The sequence below is a fragment of the Vulpes lagopus genome, chromosome 8, assembly GCF_018345385.1.
Source record: "Vulpes lagopus strain Blue_001 chromosome 8, ASM1834538v1, whole genome shotgun sequence".
Lineage (NCBI taxonomy): Eukaryota > Metazoa > Chordata > Mammalia > Carnivora > Canidae > Vulpes > Vulpes lagopus.
In genome coordinates this window covers 22,013,118-22,032,752 of record NC_054831.1, presented here as the reverse complement: position 1 = coordinate 22,032,752, position 19,635 = coordinate 22,013,118, and the positions used below count along the sequence as shown (strand labels likewise).

Sequence of the window (19,635 nt, the reverse complement as noted above, 5' to 3'; positions counted from 1 at the left end):
TTTTTTGGTCTCAAGCTTCAGAAGCATGTTTTGGTTGCAAATTGGTATTCCTATTCTAATGCTTCACAGTGATTTAAATATCACATGGAGGCAGACAGCTGTCAAAGAGCCTGCAGGCAGCAGCACTTTAATGTGGTTCCATTATGGATCTGGACAGAATTTATCATTTAATCATTCACTGCACCCTTCAGGGCCACAATACAGAATTGTCTATTAGAATACTACTTCCTAAAAATACCTAGTAAGATGGTATTGACTCAAGTGTCATAAAATTAAAAGTACAAATTATAAATTAGTTAAGGTGGGGAAAATGTTCAATTAAAAAAATCAAGTAATCTACTAGTAAAATATACTAAAAAAAAAAAAAAAAGCCAAGTATAAAACATTGTGTTTTCACTTGAAATACCTTCTCTCCTACTTTCCTTTCTCTGTCCCCTTCTAACACTGGTCTGAAAGACAATTCCTAAGATCTTCTTCTCCTTGTATGTTTAGATTCACCAGTCAACACAAAAGTTATTGCCTGTAATTGGTAGAAGTTGTCACCAGGTGACCCTACATAGGTATAGCCAGATATTCTATAGGCACAAAACAAAAAGACACATATGATCTGCCTTTACTATGGCTTAAAACAACAAAAAAATTATAATTACCTACATTCAACACTCCGGGAGGAGACTTTTCTCCCTTGTCAATGGTTTTTTTTTTTTTTTAGTCAGTTTTCTAAATTCTCAGAATTGCTCTAAAAGTCTAAAACTGAGGCTAGAGGAAACATTGCAGAGTCAAAACCATATGATTCTCTTAGCCTATAAACAGGTTTCTCAGTTACTTAACAGTGTCTAAAGACCCAGCCTTTTCTTGTATACATTTATATATAATGCTTGAGTTATTCACTAACAATTTCTTTAGCATCTCTATTTCAAAATTTTACCATCTAGTTGTCAATACAAATTTCCTTCCAGAGGTCCAGATATACCAAATTTGGGCTATAGCCAAATATAAACATGAGTAAATAGAATATAAGGTTTTTAAGCTGAGACATGAAGCTGTTATACCAGAACAACACAGCTATCACACTGTTATTGTTAAGTGTACTATGTGAACATGGACTTGGTTTTTTGTCTCCCTAGCCTTCATATTTGCGCTGAAGAATGAAGATGATTCAAAAGGCCTCTGAAAGGTAAAACTGACATTTTCTTTCAGTTATCTCAATAAAAAGCACCTTCTCCTTTATGATCCAAATTCCATGACTGGCAGGCAACTTATATATAAACAGACAAGTGCTTTAAGAAGCAGCACAAATAATAATCAGTTACATGAAAAAAATGTTAATCTCCACTAATAACTACAGAATGCAAATTAAAACTCCTAGGTAAATAAAAAATATAAGCATCTGATTCTATAGAGATTGCAATAAATAATAACTATTTATTACTCTAAACTAGTAGCTTATCCTAACCCCTTTGGAAAACCATTATCAATATATACATATTAAAACCATAAAATTTATTTATACTCTCCCTGTTCCAGAAAGTATATTCATCTTCATCATTATCATAGAAAGATCCTTACTTGGATCTTTATCATTAGTAATTCTTTTCCTAGATTATACTACTCTAATGAATGACTTCAGCAAAAGTAAAAAGTTCTATTACATGGATTTTTCTATGTACATGAATTTTAGCTGTAGTGGAGGTCAGGATAATGATTAAAAAAAAAAAAAAGTTGGAAGCAACCTAAATGTCCAACATCAGGGAACAGTTTACTAAATGAGACAAATTAAAATGCTAGACAACTGTGCTGTCATTAAAATCATAACTATGGAGATTATTCTAAGTCTTTAATAAGAAATGGAACACAAAAAAGCAAAGAGAATATTTGCCAGTGTAAAAAATGTATTGCTGTGTAAAGATGCATCCTAATTATACAAGGAAATTTTTGGAAAAATAATATAAGCCTATTAAAAATATATATTTGGAAGTGCTTTTAAAATAGCTTTACAGAGAAGTTATTTTGTTCCTATAAATACAGTACTGTATGGCTGGACCTCAAGTAGAAAATACAAGTTCTGGATAGTAATATTCTATAAACCCCGTTGGAAAAAAAATATAAAATCACATGCTCCAAAAGAAATGTGTTGAGATCAATGAACAGGGGTACACAGAAACACTCTACCTCAGCATTGTAAAGTCTACACTAGAATTTCAGTGACTATTGATAACAAAAAATAAGTTAATGTGAAATAAATTTGAATAGATTTTTATGCAGTATATACGAAGAGAGTATGCAAATAAAAATGGGTTAAAAGTAGTAACACATAAATCTGAATAAATCCCTATGTAGGTAGCCATAATAATATTTCAATACAAAACATAAGGTAATGTATTTGAGGAATTCTGTCCATGCTTATTGGGAAACATGGTTTACATCAGTCCACATAATTAAGCTACACAAAACAAAAGAATTCTAATGTAAACTTGTTTAGCAGTATCATAGTTCTATTAAAAACACACACAAAAAATAAATAGCATCATAAATTCTATGATTTATGATAGAATCATAATTTGAATTCAAATTCAAATTAAGTAAATATCAAATTTAGTAATTCAAAATTAAGGGGCAGCCCGGGTGGCTCAGTGGTTTAGCGCCACCTTCAGCCCAGGGCATGATCCTAGAGACCCAGGATCGAGTCCCACATCAGGCTCCCTGCACGGAGCCTGTTTCTCCTTCTGCCTGCATCTCTGATTTTCTCTCTCTCCTATGTTCTCATGAATAAATAAATAAAATCCTAAAAAAAAAAAAAAAAAATTCAAAATTAAGTAAATTATCAGTCCCAAAGCATGAAACTCTGACATCATTGGTAGACTCAAGATGACTCCACCAAAGGCATGTGCTTTGTTTGGAACTGAGTCATCACGATCTTGAAATAAATTTTGAGTCTGAGGACATTACTAATTCTACATTTTAAAAGAGATTATACCTCTTGTTTTACAGCATTCTGCTGAGTTTTCATTCACCCACACGTATGTGAAGTAATAAAATAGTGTCACTTCAAACTCTTAAGCCTACAACCCACCTGTATCATTTGTTCTGCATAAATCTTTTAAGTGATATATTGATAGAGAAGTAGTACTGACAGTTTGGCCCCTTGGAATTACAGCGAGGGGACACTTCTATTGCTGGATTCTCCAGAGAGAGCTATAATGGGGTCATGACAGAGAACTGAGAACAGGGAGGTTTGTTTTATCAGACTCATGTTGGTTATCCATAATATTATGCCCTTCTCATCATACAACCTTTGGTTATATTAACACACATATTCTTAATTCTTCTGGTCATGACGCCTTTACAATTTTCCTACAGAGATTATTTTGCTGCTCTTCTCTTCTCAAAGTCCTTATTTTCTTAGTTGGTGGTAGGCCAGGATAATGTCCCACGGTGATACTTCATAGTTTATAATTTAAGCTTTTAATGTTAGAGCAGTATCTCTGTTTCTTTTGACTCACTGGTTATAGTAGTAAGAAATTTAAACCTGAATGTGAAGGGGGTGAATGCAAATTCTTCATCTAATTGTGTGAGCTATGCCTTGTTACTTATGGTAAGAAAACTATGATGTCTATGGCTGTGAAATTTCTATCTACTCTGTGATATTTGCTGCCATGCTCTGCTGTTGGGAAGTATTATCTTCTGTGCTCTTTGGTTACCCTGTAGTCTAAGTGCCTGACATTAAACTTTCTGTAGTATAAGTGCTTGACATTAAGTTTTTGATTGCTGAGGCATTCATTTCAAAAGACATCCTTCCTGAATAAACATACTGCAGCTGTGTGACACAGCTACTAACAAAACAACCAGATAAGGAATTAGACTACCCCTTCCCTCATGAAGTTCCCTCTTTCAGAAAGCCCTGGGTAACCTAGATAACTGACCATCTGAGTCAGTTATCTTCCTTATCACACCCTAATTCCCATTCTTATTCTTTAATCAATAGTGAGTGAACGCACAAAACCCTAGACACTCCATCCTTGGATCCTAATAAAGGCAGAGGCCCAGGTTCATGCCTTTCCCTCTTCCCCCTTCAAGCTCACTGTGTACCTCTCAGGTTTGCTGGGTATCCTCTAGGACATTTGAATAAGTCCTCTAGGACATCTGAATAAGAAATCTTGTTTCTCAAAGTCCCCTGATGGTTTTTGCTGAAGTGTGTCCTGCAATTGTAATAAGCAGTATAAGGGTTAGTCCAGCAACACTGGTCCCCATGCAGGAAATGTCTGTTGGGGCTCACCATGAGTAATAATGGCCAGGTGAGTATCTCAGATATTCAAAGCTGATAAGATCACTATCATTAAGCTGACAGTAGATTTTTTGTTGCCATGCTCTCCTGCTGGGAAGTAGTATCTTCACTTGTATCTAGTTGCTTTAAGTCAGTTAAATGCAAATAATCTTTTGTCTTTGTTAATACTACCTATTGCATCTTTGTTTTCTATTGTATTAATTTACATTTTTTGAAACAATCTCAAAATTACACAAAAAGTCCTAAGTGTCATACAAGCAACTATTTTCCTAAATTATTTGCTTGTAAATTGGGAACAAGATGTTCCAACACCCTCTGAATAAAGTGTTTCCTACTATAGGGATGTTCTCTTATACAGCTATAATACAACCATCAAAATCAGGAAATTAACACTGGTATTTTACTGGTATTTCTACTGCAGGCTCACCAGTGTCTAAATAATGTCCTTTATGGCAAAAGAGTCCAGTCAGAACCTTGTGTTGTATTTAGGTATCATGACCTTTTGGTCTCCTTCAAAATGAAACTCTTTCTTTAATTCTTCTAATTTTGAAGATTTCACCCCCCCCCCTTTTTTTTTAGAATATCCCTCAATTTGGGATTGTCTGCTGTTTTATAATTATATTCAGATTATGAGTAACAGAAGTGATACTGTCATACTATAATGTGGCACATAATTGACTTATACTAGTACTGGTGATATGTACTTTGACTAGCTGCCAGTCTTCTCCATAGTCAAGTCACTTATTTCTGCTCTGTAATTAATAAGCATGTTGTAGGCAGGTACTCTGAAACAACGTACAATCAATTCTCATTATTCATAGTAACTATGTTCTACAAAGTTGCTGTGAACGCTGAGTTAGTGAATATTAAAACATTGCTCCTAGTGGAAATACAGGGCTAGGTTCCTGTAAGCCTCTAGTCACAACATTTTAATTAACTGATAGCCTTGTTTCACATGTGTTTAAAAACACCCGATATATGTAATTGCTGATTCAACACTGAACTCCCAGGCAATAGGGCTATAACTCATGGCTGAATGAAGCTTATCTCACACATGTATTTTCTCTGTAAGGCACATCATAGCCTTCTTGCACTTACACTACACAACATTTCAGTACTATCCTTAAGGGCCATCTTAAATAGTGAAATCACCAACTGCACAAAAATGCAAAAAAACCCACATGGCATTCAACAGACTGTGAAAAGGATACACACACTATATTTATTACTTATTACATATTTACAATTATTTCTATATCTACCTATATATTAAAAACCATGAGTTCACACCAGTATCTCCTATTCTAAAACACCATGTGGTACATTCTAATTTTCTCCTTTTTCACACTTGCAATTTCCATTCCAGATAACACAAAAACAACTCCCATTATCCTTAATTACCTACTTTCTAGATCAGCCCTCTGCAAGAAACCAATCTTCTGTTGCTGTCCTCTTCTCTACACCGCCACAGCACTCCCTGAGATATGCTCCTTACCCTGCTCAGTTTTGACATCCAGTGCCAGACCAGTCCTCAGTGAGAAAGCACTTTTTACCACATTCGGGCTGCCAGAGACCACAGCACACTGCTGCCTGCTCCACGAGAACAGCCTACAAGCCCTGTGGCTACCTACTTCAGTGTGGATGGTGTCTCGCTGAACAACTTCTAAAGTCTTTTGAATTGAGTTGTTTCAGAAGGGTTGAAAAAGAAGTGGAAGGACCATGCAAACAGTTTTGGCAGCTGAGTTTTCCTCAGTATTTTAAAAAAGAGATCATATAGGCAATTTAAATCTTTAAATTAGAACAATAACTTATTAAAAAAATTTTTTTTAAATTTTTACTTATTTATGATAGTCACACAGAGAGAGGGAGAGAGAGAGAGAGAGAGAGGGGGGGGGGGCAGAGACACAGGCAGAGGGAGAAGCAGGCTCCATGCACCGGGAGCCCGACGTGGGATTCGATCCCGGGTCTCCAGGATCGCTCCCTGGGCCAAAGGCAGGCGCCAAACCGCTGCACCACCCAGGGATCCCTAAAAATTTTTTTTAAAAGATTTTATTTATTTATTTATTCATGAGAGACACACAGAGAGAGAGAGAGGCACAGACACAGGCAGAGGGAGAAGCAGGCTCCATGCAGGGAGGCTGACATGGGACTTGATCCCGGGCCTCCAGGATCATACCCTGGGCTGAAGGCAGCGCTAAACCGCTGAACCACCCGGGCTGCCCTAGACCAAGAATTTAAAAAAATTTAAGAAATCAATATGCTGTGGCAGAAGTATGGTGTAAACATCCTTCAACTTTTAAGCAAATCCATGATTTTATAATCTTGATAATTTTCCTTTAGTTGATCATTCTGCTTAATTTTCAGTGTTCATTATTTTATATTATCAGGCACACAATTTTTGTGTTTAGTGGAATAATATAGCAACTGATTGTACATGCATTTGCTAGTCATCTTTTCACCTTTTATTTATACTAGAATCCAGGTAGCTTTTGGCAAGGTGGTGGAAATATGCCTTCCTGACCAGCAAATACAGGAATGCCTTTGTCAGGATTATAGGTACACATGTAATTTTATGGCTCTTAAAATTTTTTGTCAATGTTATATATCTTGTAAAAAAAAAAAAAAAGGCATGAATGCAAATGAGATTTTAGTTTTTCTCTCCTTTAGGGAAAAAAAAGTTAAGATGATCTCCTTCACACCATCAGGAATCAGTTACTCTTTCTCCATATTTACATTAATATCTGTAAAGAATGATTATTGCTACTCTTTTTTTCTTCAGAGACTCTACCACAGGGATAACAGACACTTCTTCCTTCCGTACGCACTACCGTATCCAGACTGAAGTAGGGCTGGCAAAGAAATCCTGGAACCAACAACATGCTATCGTAACTCTGTCTCTTGGTGCATGAATCAATGGAGAGATGAATACATGAATAAATAAGATACTGGCAAAGTGGCTTGGACATGCTGTCCTTTCATTTTCATCCCTGTCTATGTGTAGACAGCATTCCAGGTCTCATTTTTAATTAAAAAAAAAAATCAAACTCCTCAATATTAAATTATACTGTTCTCATTAGAAATTAAACAGACAGACTCATCACTGATTTTTTTCTGGCCTAAGAGATATCATACTACCTCTGCACTCGGTACACTCGTGTCCACGGAGGCACAAGAGCAAGGATCCGAGCCACCAATTCAATCAGGTCGCTAGGAGAATAACTCTTATATCTTCCTGATTTCCACAGCTCATAAAGCCCAGTTCCACGAATCACCAGGGTAGGGTAGAGTTTCAAACCATCAGGACGAAAAGCAGGGTTCTCAAAAAACTCCTGTGAATGGAGAACAGAAAATTACCACTCCATTAGTTATATAGAGATTGATGAAGTTTCCATGGTCAAGTTTCAGTCTCGGGGCAACTTCTCTCATATATCTATCTAGTCTGTAGACTGCCTTTCCTTTCCAACAAGGGAGGGGATGCAGACAGAACAGCAACTCATTGTTTTTACAGGCTCACTGGAGCAAAATGTGTGTGTGCTGGGTTACAAAGCCCTTGTTAATCCAACCCCTGTCTACTGCTGCAATCTCCTCTCATGCCACCCTTACCACCCTGCCTTTCTGCTTCTGCAAAGGCAATTTCCTCTGTCTGGAAAGTACGTCAATCTTACTTTATCTAGCTAATTTCAAGGTCTCAACATGAATGCCAATTCTTCAGATAGGCATTCTTGACCTCGAATACAAGTTGCCTTGCTTAAAAAAGAAAAAAAATTCATATTGGGACACCTGGGTGGCTCAGTGGTTGAGTGTCTGCCTTCGGCTCAGGGCATGATCCTGGGATCGAATTCCACACCGTGCTCCTTGCAGGAAAACTGCTTACCCTTCTGCCTGTGTCTCTGCCTCTCTCTCTCTCTCCGTGTATCTCTCATGAATAAATAAAATCTTAAAAAAAATTCAAATTGAATTCTATATTACTGCTTTCTTAATATCACCATACTTTATTCAATGCCTGCCATTACCTTTAGACTGTATCCTCCTTTAATAATAGAATATACTTATTGTTTAAACTTTGGAAAAGTTGTGACAGACATCATCACTTGCCTGCAAAACCTAAAGTGTTTACTATACAGCCCTTAGCAGGAAGAGTATGTCAATCCCTGGATATGCCTATTTTGTCTTCAGGCCAACTGGCACCATTCCTAACCTCGGATACACACTATTTGTTATCTAGACACTGAGGAATACATCTAATTTATCTACTTTGACATAGTCATTTCCTGTACTGTATCATCCCAGCTGGCTTTATTTGGGATAAAGCAAGGAGACACCAGGCATTATCTTTCCCTGACTTTGCACTGTTCATTTGCTCTTAATTTAGCAGTATGTAATGGAGGAATGAAGGTGGACTCAGTTTCCTCTCAACTCACCCTGGCATAGTATCTATAGAGCCAACTGTACTATATCTTATGACTGTAACAATGCTTTTTATCTTGTGCTATATTCTTGAGAGCTTTCCATTGCTTAACCTGTTTTTCAAAGAAATGTTAACTACAGACTTTTCGATCTCATTGATTTCTGTCATATTCTTAAATGCTGTATTCTTTGTGCATCATTTGGTCTTAGGGATATTCTTCTGTAATTGTCTGTAATTTTCCCTATAACGTTTCTATGTTGAAGGTTCATCAGCCCTTTTTAAGTATTCTATAACCACCCAAAAGAACATGTATGCAAGTCATTCTGTACCTAGTTTGAATCCATATTGGAACATGAGATTTCAGAAAAGTAGTTCAAGGGCTTATATGATAAAGAAGATAGACGGGTTGATAAGAATGACAATATGAAACTGGTTCTGGATTTCTGATTAAACATGGAGAATTAAAGCATGTGTCTCCTTCCTTTTCCTCTGAAATCATAATTACATAACAGAGATGAACTTTTTAAAAAAGTATAAACTCAGAAGAACAAAAAGAACATCAGAGGATGGGGGTTGTGGGGGGAGGACAGGACCAGTTATGATAATAAATTTTTGGAAAACAGAAAATAGCTGAAGACTGGTAAATGACTTTGCAAGTAAATAAAAGTATAAACCAAGTACTTGCAAAAGGGGATATCAATGAAAGTCCAGCTCAGTCACACTAGAGTCTCAAAAAGGCTCATGCATTAAGTGGGCAGGATGGAAGAAATCACGAGATCAAAGTCTGTACATGGAGGGATTTATTCCTTATTCCTTTGCCCTTCTTACTGGCAGTCACCTGCCCATTTGTTCCCTGGAGAAACTACTGGATTCTGAGATTCCAAGTACAAAGGAAGGCCTAGGTGAGAATAAAGGCTGAAAACAGAGAGATTAAGTGAAAGCCAGCACACGGACTGGTGGATTCCTTGCCTTGCTCCCTGGGTACCAGCAGTCAATTTTCTGTGACCTACTCATACCAGCCACCCCCAAGCAGGAAGTTGGAGAGTTCATCTATGGATTAATCAAATGACCCTAAATAAGAGTTCAAGATACTGACATTTGAGAATTCCCTAAAGAAAAGGAGAGCTGGGCACATCTGGATGGCTCAGATGGTAAAGCATGTGACTCTTGATCTTGGAGTTATGAGTTTGAGCCCCATGTTGGGTGCAGAGTTTACTGAAAAATAGAATCTTGGGATGCCTGAGTGGCTTAGTGGTTGAGCGTCTGCCTTTGACTCATGGTGTCATCCTGGGGTCCTGGGATTGAGTCCCACATTTGAGTTCCCTGTGGGGAGCCTGCTTCTCCCTCTGCCTATGTCTCTGCCTTTCTTTTCTGTGTCTCTCATGAATAAATAAAGAAATCTTTAAAAAAAATAAAATCTTTAATAAGTAAATAAAACAAAACCTTAAAAAAAGAAAAGGAGAGCTTATTATATGAATACCCTGCAATGAGATATAATCAGCAGCTAGCCACCTAGAGCTTGCAATCTGTTCTTTCAGCTCCTTACTTTTATTTTTAAAATTTTATTTTTATTTATTTTTTTAAGAGGGGGAAAAGGGGTGGATGGGCAGAGGGAGAAGGAGCAAGAGAATCTTAAGCAGTCTTCATACCTGGCATGGAGCCTGACACGGGGCTCAATCTCACAACCCTGAGATCACGACCTGAGATGAAATCAAGAACTGGATGCTTAACTGACTTAAGCAAGCTACCCAGGCACCCCTGACCCCTTACTTTTAAAATATGACCATTTGGCTAAGGATCACCAGAAACTTGGAGGAAGCCTAGAACATAAAGGGCAGAACAAAACAAAAAGAAGGAAAAGGAACTTAGAGGAAAGAGGCATTGCATAAAGGGGAAAAAAAATTCTATAATTCCTTCAGAGAGAAGATATATTACATCCATTAGACAAGAAAGGATGTTAGAGAAAATCAAACAACCAGAAAGTAAGAAAGAACTCTTGAAAATCAAAGCTATAACAAAAATAAAAACATTTAACAGAAATGTTGAAAGATAAACATGAGAATAAAAGAAAGCATAAAAAAAAGAAAAATAGGTAAAAAAAATATATGAAAATATTTGATGAATCTAGGAGATCCAACATTTGCTTAATAGGAGTTTTAGAGAATATAGAAAAATGAAAGGGGAAAACTATCCAGTAGTACAAAGAAATTTCCTAGATGACAGATCCTTCAAAAACCTAGCACAATTAAACAACTCTTACCAAAATACAGCACTGTGAAATTTCACAACATATGGGATAAAGACAATTTCCTAAAATATTTCATAGTTAACAAAACAAGACACCAGGTTACATACATCATAGGATTAAAGAATACGGAATATAGAATTAGGAATAAAAACAAAACTGTGCTCCTTAGGAGCAGTGCTAAAAGCTACAAGGCAATGGTACAATGCCTTAAAAAATGGTTTTACAGAATTCTGTTAAGTGTGAAGGTGGAAAAGATTTGGAGCACACAAATGGCTTACTTTCCATGATGAATCTTTCCTTTGGAAACTGGTGGAAAGTGTGTTTTAGTAACGTCAAGGAATAAACAAATAAAAAGGGCCAATTTGGAACCCAGAAGGCAAAGAATCCAATACAGGAGACTGGTGAAGAGAAGCCCTCCAAGGAAGACAGTTGTGAACTGGGTACAAAGAACTGCCTAGCACAGTTTGGCATTGGAATACAGGGTATCAGGAGTCATGGCCGTATGCTGAAAAACAAACTGACATAGTATCTGATTAATTACGCCACAACAGAGAGGCCTTAACATTCAGTGAGTACCTCTGAAAGTTACAGGTGCACAGAGAACTAAGCAAGTAAAAAAAAGACAATTGTTGATTCCAGAAAAAACCCAAAAGGTTATTCAAGAAAAGAATACTAGTGTTATTACTTGGCTTTAGATCAGTAATAATTTATGTAAAAACTATAATGTAAACAGTGACTACTAATGTAACTAAAATAGTGATGTAACAATATTGGGAAAATGGGACCAAAGTATAAAAGAAAAACAATTAACTTTTCAACTATGGTAACAGTAAGACAAGAGAATCTATCTAAAACTGATCATCAAGAAAAAGCAATCCAAACATGGTAGTAAGAAATATAAAGGTAAATATCAGGAAAAAAACCCACAGCTACAATGGTTTAATGGAGGCAGAGGACTACTTCTGTGTTCTGATATGATCTCTTTAGGATTTACTGAATTTTCAAATAACATTTAATAGTGTTGAATTTATTATTCAACAACTTTTATATCATAAAGATAAAAAATTAATAAACATCATTTTGGTGCAATGTGAATGGAACATCAGAAGGGAACAGGACTTATGGTAGGGTGACTTTGTTGAGAAGCTGTTTAACTGTGTAGGTAAGCTGACGAAAGTATGAACTAAAGTTGTGGCAGTGGGAACCCAGAGGAGGGAGTAAATTGAAAACCTCCTGTAGAGTTAGATCCCAGGTACGAGGGGATAGTCACAGCAGCAAAGTACTGAGCACTCACTACATGCCAGGCATGTTTCTAAGTATGTTACATGTATTTTCTCAGCTAATCTTCATAATTGGTAGATACTATAATTAACCTCATTTTTGGGATGAGGAAACTGGGGAACAGAGCAGTCAAACGGTCTGTTACTAAGTAGTGGGAGCTAGTATCCAAACTAGGTGCTCTGGCTCCAGAGTCCAAATATTCTCAACTTGCTCCTGAAAAACTCTCAATTTCTGGCTAGGGAGAATATGTGGATGAAGAGGCCACCAAGGAAATATGAAAGGAAATAAAAGGGGAAAAGACTGCTGGGGAAAAGGATAAATATGTCCACAATGGATATATTAAGTTCTAACTACATGGAAGACATCTGGTGCTAGCTGCAGAGTATTAAGTAATTGGTCTTAGGAGCCTGAGGCTTAAGGCTAGAGAGAAAATGAGACTCAATGAAATGTTAAGTGGTCAAGTTAGAATTACAGAAGAAAGGCAAGCACATAGAAGAGTGCAAAAGACAGAACCTACATTTAAGTTGTGAGAACATAAAGAAGATAGAGCCAAACAAAACAAAACAAAACAAAACAAGAGTCCTGGAGGTAAGAGCAGAGCCAGGAGACAGTAGAGTCACAAAAGCCAGGGAGGTGAGAATCCTAAAATGCAAACAGTCTCTAACAACAACAAATGCTAAGACTGAATAACATGACAGCAGAGAAATATCCTTTCCATCTGGAGATTAGAAAGCATCTTACAATATTTGAGGGAAGAGTTTCAATGGGATGTGGGAACTAAAACTGCAGTGGGTTTGAGGAATGAAGGCAAGGAGGGAGCAGAAACACTGGAGAGTTTGTAAAACAGTCTGGGTGCACTCAAGGAAAAGGAAAGGAAGGTATTACTGTCTTTTGTTGCAGGTCTTCTGGTACAATTTGACTTTTAACATTATGCATGTATCCCTTTACTACAAATAAAAAGTAACTAAAAACAGAATGAGGTTTAAAGTTTTGTTAACATCCAACTTGACTTATATTTCAACATCATTCAGGTCATGCAGTCACTCATGGTCAAACAGACTTCCCTTCACCTAAAAAAGTTACCACAGAAAGGGAAGCCATGGAAAGGGTGCTCATGTTACAGCTTGGGTTCTACCTGAGACTCACCACAGACTTGAACAGTTGCTTAATCTCATCAGGCTTGCTTCCTCAACTGAGGAGACTATAACAGGTGGTCTTTTCTGATAGAATACTACTATGACCTGTATCCTATGCCACTATCTTCAGTAATAAACCTTTACATTAAAAACAAGTAACAACAAATACCACCAGCCATCCCTGCCAAACAGTAACTTAATCAGATTGGCTCAGTGTAAAAAAAAAAAAAAAAAAAAAAAGGGAACTTGTGTCATGTTAATGGACTTTGAAAGAGAAACAGATACTTTTCAAGCATTTTCAGCAATCTTAGCTTGTATATTCAAGAACAGTCTAATTTTTAAAGGAATAAGCCACCAAAACAACTAAATGTTATTTTGAGTAATAAGTCCTATCTGAGAATAGGTAGAAAGGGTGAAGTCAATACTTTTAGGATAAATTCCTAAATTTCCACCACAAGGACTTTCAGCTTTATAAGGACAAAGAAAATTTCATTTCCGAGTTCCTGGAAAATATAAGCAAATGCTATTTATCACACACAGCTACAAGCTCTGCATCTACCACTAGGGAAGAGTGTGAATTTGTCATGAACAGATGCAAATAAACAGATACTAAGAGTAGTGACCCAGAGTTGTCCTAAACAACAAAGTGTGAGGTCTAAGCCAATTTATAATTAGTGTTGTGCCCAAGACTGCAAATCCGAGAAACCACCAAGGAGCCGACACCCATGCAAGCACATGAGGGTTTATTAACAAGCTCGAGCTTGGGTCCAAGTATACCCGACACAGAGGAGCAGGGACTTGGACCCCGAGGCTAAGAGGTGTAGCAGTTTTATAGGGGCCAGTGGCCCATGAGATTGTAACTTACACAGAAAGTTGCACAGTCATGTCGGTCCACACGCAGGTGGCCAACTGAATTACAATTTGCCCTACAGGGACCTTTTGAACTAGCCTATCTGGTCAGAATCGATGCACAGGTTTGGTGGGCAAAAGGCGGGGTTTACATTTTTATAAGCCAGTTTCTGGTAAGGGTGTGCTCAGTAGCTTGACTAGGATGGGGGAGCGCCTTAAGCAATTGGGGGTTATACATGAGATGGCGGGTGTAGCACAAAATGGAGTTAGTCCTGCTCTGCTTGTCCAGGGGTAGGGGATTTTTGTTAAATTCCTTGGGTCCCACAATTAGCACACTATAGGCATACAACCCAAGATATGGCTGTGACATCTCAGCAGGCTGGGTAGTAGCTTTATGGATCTGTGCCAGGCAAGGCCATCCCACCCTCTACAGAAATAACATTTGGTATATTTCTGTAATTATATGAGCAGACCCCCAATTTAGCAACCCTTCCTATGGAACAAAACACATTAATTTAGGAAAATATATCTGTGGGTTTCTAATGATGGGACAATGAAATAAAGTGGGGAAAAAGTTTTTAAAGTATAAAAGAGGGGTGCCTGAGTGGCTCAGTAAGTTAAGCATCTGTCTTTGGCTCAGGTCATGATCTCAGGGTCTTGGGATCGAGCCCATTGGGCTCCCTGCTCAGTGAGGAGTCTGCTCCCTTTCCCTTTGCTAGTCTACACCTACCCACTCATGTGCTATCAAATAAAAATCTTTAAAAAAGTATAAAATAGGGATCCCTGGGTGGCGCAGCGGTTTAGCGCCTGCCTTTGGCCCAGGGCGCGATCCTGGAGACCCGGGATCGAATCCCACGTCGGGCTGCTGGTGCATGGAGCCTGTTTCTCCTTCTGCCTGTGTCTCTGCCTCTCTCTCTCTCTCTCTCTCTGTGACTATCATAAATAAATAAAAAAATTGAAAAAAAAAAAAAGTATAAAATATATTGCTTACTAATTCAGGAAAGGTTGTGAATTTCAAATAGGTCCAAATAAGACTTCCTAAACAAAAACTAGTTTTAAAAGTTTTTGTGTGAACTTTTATTAGAATGTATCTTAGATACAGAAAAGTATACAAACCCTAAGTGTACATCTTGATAGATTTTTTACATGTCATGTAACTAGCACCCAACACTCAGATTCAGAAAAAGAATATCAAAACGTTAGAAGTTCACCTCCTGCCTGTTTCCAGTTACAACTCCACCCAAATTTTTTGACATAATATTAACAGAATTGTATGTGTAGTCTTTTGGATCTAGTTTCCTTCACTCAATTTTATATTAAAAAGAATCAGTCATGAGGATGCATAAGGTTGTAATAAATTTATTATTATTTCTAGTATTTCACTGTATGATTCCTCAATTTATTCATGCATTCTGTTGTTAATGGATACTTGTTGCCACTCTGATGATATTACTAACAGTAGTAAATTGTGACTGTGACTTTTGGTCACAAATGTATGTACACAAATACTGGTAGGTGTTTCTGTTGAAATTGAGTACAATTGCTAGGTCATGGGATATGCATATATATTCATCCTTAGTAGATAATGCCAAACATGACATACCAATGCAGTAAATGAGGAATTCTAGTTGCTCCATACTCTTAGCAACACTTGATTTTGTCTTTTTTCATTTTAGCTATTCTTACCTTTTCTGGTGAGTATATGGTAGGAATATATTGTAGTTCTAAATTTCATTTCTTTGAAGATTAATGACTTTGAGAACTTTTAAATATGTTTACTGGCTGTTTAAATAGCCTATTTGTGAAGTGCTTGTTCACGTGTTTTTGTCCATTCTACCGGGCTGTCTGCTTTTTTCTTATTGACTTGTAGAAATTCTTTATTTTAACACTATTTAATTCTGTAGAGAATTTTGCTCTAGAGAGAAATGTTAGCTTTGTCACTCATTTATTTGCTGAGACGCAGTCAGAAAAGGCATACGGTCTGTTCATATTCCCTTTGAGTTTTTCTGAGATTTCAAACAAGAAGATAGATCTGTTTACACAAAGGGTTGTCTTTGCATTATCATCACTGAACTATTCTTTATTTTGAAGACACTAAGGAAAATGAATGGAAAGACTCAGTTATTTGCTATTACTTGAAATATGCCATATATTTTTCTAAGGATATTTAAAGTTATGAATACTGGCTATATCTCTGGTCCACCTAGGAGCTGGGCTAAAGAAAAGTGTTTCAGGGGCCTTTCAGGAGTCTAAGTACTTGGCTATTAACTACTGAGGAGAGGCTATTAGACTCAAAAATCTTTACACAGAGAACACAGGAGAATTAGTAACAGGGACATTTATGAATTAGCACTATTTTATAAATTGGCCTTCAGTTGTAATTCATTGGCTTAAAAATTGTAAAAATAAGCTTTTTAAAAGGAAAGAATTATTAAATATGTTTACAAATAAGACAATGTGAATTCTAAATAGAGTAAAATAAAGTATTTTTACGAAGAAAATAACTTGATAAATTGATAAATTTATTTGAAAATAAACTTGATAAATAAATGAAAATAACTTGATAAATTTCATCCTCTTCTTTAAACAAATATCCCAAAGGTACTTTTTTTAGTTGAGAATCTGAAGGTGAAAGAGTTCTGGTCAATCTCATTTTCTAAGACAACAGGAACACAGATCAAGCAAACATGTGATAGAGTAACAAAAACAAAAACAAAAAAAACAAAAAAACCCAAAAAACAAAGACCAAAACCAACCAACCCAGAGTTAGATATTAGAATTCAAAGAACAGAAAACTCAAATATTTTCTTTCACTATTTAATGAAATAAAATCTCTCCTTGAAGAGAAAGGCAGCTCTAAATTCAGAAACATCTGAAGAAATCATAAATAAATGGGATGGATTTGACAACAGATATAAAAATGAAAGGCCCAAGGTGAATTGTGCAAACATATTTGTAACAACTATTAAAAAAAATGAATCCACAATGTCCTTACCTAAGAAAGTTCGTCTAAATTAACATTAAAAATATTCATATCCAATTGAATGATTGGTCAGAGAACAAAAACACACAACTCCAAGAAAATGAAAGAATTATTACATGCAAATCTGAAAAATATATTACTAGAATTACAAAATACAAGTTGAAATGGCACTTTTATCCACTAAATTAGCAAAACCAAACATTATATCTGTGTGTGTGTGTGTGTGTGTGTGTGTGTGTGTGTGTGTATAAATACATAAACAGGAAAGAATTATTTGGGGAAAAAGATAACCCTGCTAAAATGACTAAAATGTTACAACCCTCTGAAAAACAACTAAGTAATATGGTGAGATATAGCTTTATCTGATAATTCTACTTCAGGGAATTTATCCTAAAGAAATAATCCTAAATATTACAAAAAGTTATAGGCATAAAATTGTTTACCTGCAGGGCTATTTACAATATAAAAAACTGGCAATACCTTCAATTTGAAAAAACTTGGAAGGAGTTAAGCAAAGTATGGCATATTTATTCAGTGGAAATTAAGTACACATTTAAATATGTTAACATGTTAACAGAGACCATCCTATATATATTTCACAGATAAATGTTTATATAATGTTAAGTGAAAAGGCCATTAAAATAATTACTTACCATATACGTAAGTCTAAGTGTGTCTGTGTGTATATATGTATAAACCACCTCATCCCTCCAAAAAGCCTAAGCATAAAAAAAATCCTAGAAGGAAGTATATTAAAATGTCAGAGTTTTATTTGGTGCTGGGGCTGTGAATGACTTTTCTTTCACTATAGTGTTTCTAGTATTCTATAATGAGGACATATTGCTTTAATCATGGGGGAAAATTAGCAGTAAATAATCAAAAAGAGCAGAGAGGGTAGGGTAGCATGCAGAGGCACTCTAAAGTCCTTGGTTTTAAGGCAACACTTACTGTAAACTGTTCAATATCTCTCTCTAGTCCCACATTTGGCAGATCAGGCATCATATGAGCCACGACTTTGAAACCAGAATCCTTGGCCAAGTGGAATGACTCACATACTGCCTTCACAGTGTGGCCCCTAAGGAAAGAAAATTCACTACCTGTTATATAAATAAATGAGCAAGAAGGTTAACACAAGGAACAGAGGGAAAACAATCTCTGAGATGTGTAATAGTAGTTTTATAATGAAGAATAATATGGTTAGGGAATAAAAATCTCAGAAAATCATTTTTATATCTCTAGCTCTGAGAAGGCCTGGAAATAAATCATTTCATTGCTGAGATACTTCTCAGAAATTCCCCATGTACCTACTCAAGGTTCTGACTGTAAACGATTGGGTTAACCAGAGTTAATGTACACTAAAATTATTTGGTTTAGCATCATCAGCCGAAGTAAGCCTACTAATGTAAATATTTAAGTTAAAAAACAAAAATAGTGAGCTCAAAAACAAAAATAGTGAGCTCAAAACCAAGTAGAAGCAGCCTCTTGTTATGCTCTTTCATTTAAAAATCTTTTGAAATTATCTGGAGAGAGAGAGAGAGAGAGAGAGAGAGAGAGAGAGATGAAGAATGACACCTACATACAAAACAGATTGCACTCTGGTCGTCTCTAAGGTCATTAAAAAAGTGAGAAGAGTGGATTTTAGTGACAAGGCATAATCATTTGGGGCCAGCTGGGTAAATCATCTTAACATTCTAGTACCACATTCAAGTACAAGCAAGCCCTAGTAACAGTTTGGAGCTACTAAAAACTGAAGCCCTATGTTAATCCTTTCACCTCTAGGCCATTCTTATTCAACACACACACACACACACACACACACACACACACACACATCCTAGAAACATGGATTCCATCCCACTCTGGATGTTCCCATCTATTTCCATTAACCCATTTCCAATTTCTTTTTGCTAATCACTTCCCAATTTATATGAGAGCACATGTAGTTACTCAGTTTATATTTAAATTAATTAAAATGAAAAATCCATTCCCTCAGCTGTGCTATCATATTGGACAGTGCAGGTATAGAACCCTTCAATCATCACAGAATGTTCTTTTGGACATCTCTGCTCTAAAGCAAACCTTCAATGGTTGTTTCACAAGTATCTAGAACTCAGTACATCCAAAACCAAAACTCACTTTCCCTCTAAGCTTCCCCTACTTCCAGTCATCAAACACTGTCATTCACTTCTTTTCAAGATATCCTTTCTTATTTAAATTAGTGCAAATTATCCTTCCAAAGATATCTAAAATGCAGATATGCTCCTATCACAACTTAGCTCACAGCCTGTCCTCAGATTAAAGCCCAAACTCCCTGAGCATCATTTGGCCATCATGACTTATCTTTATAGCCTTACCTCTCACCACTCTCCTACCTCATGCTCTACACTCTAACCAAGGTAACCTACTCTGAATCCCCTCAATATGCCATGTGCTCCCATCCTCAGG

General features: G+C 36.5%; 1 protein-coding gene across 1 annotated transcript in view; it reads right to left on the bottom strand.

The window, feature by feature from the left end:
- Positions 1-19,635, bottom strand: part of ELP3 (elongator acetyltransferase complex subunit 3) — a 90,492-nt gene that overhangs the window by 28,513 nt on the left and 42,344 nt on the right. The window contains exons 9-10 of the mRNA XM_041767612.1: positions 18,139-18,265; positions 7,421-7,614 (exon numbers count right to left, since the gene is read on the bottom strand). Of these exons, the coding sequence (XP_041623546.1) occupies positions 7,421-7,614; positions 18,139-18,265 (321 nt within the window). The remainder of the gene's footprint in view (positions 1-7,420; positions 7,615-18,138; positions 18,266-19,635) is intronic.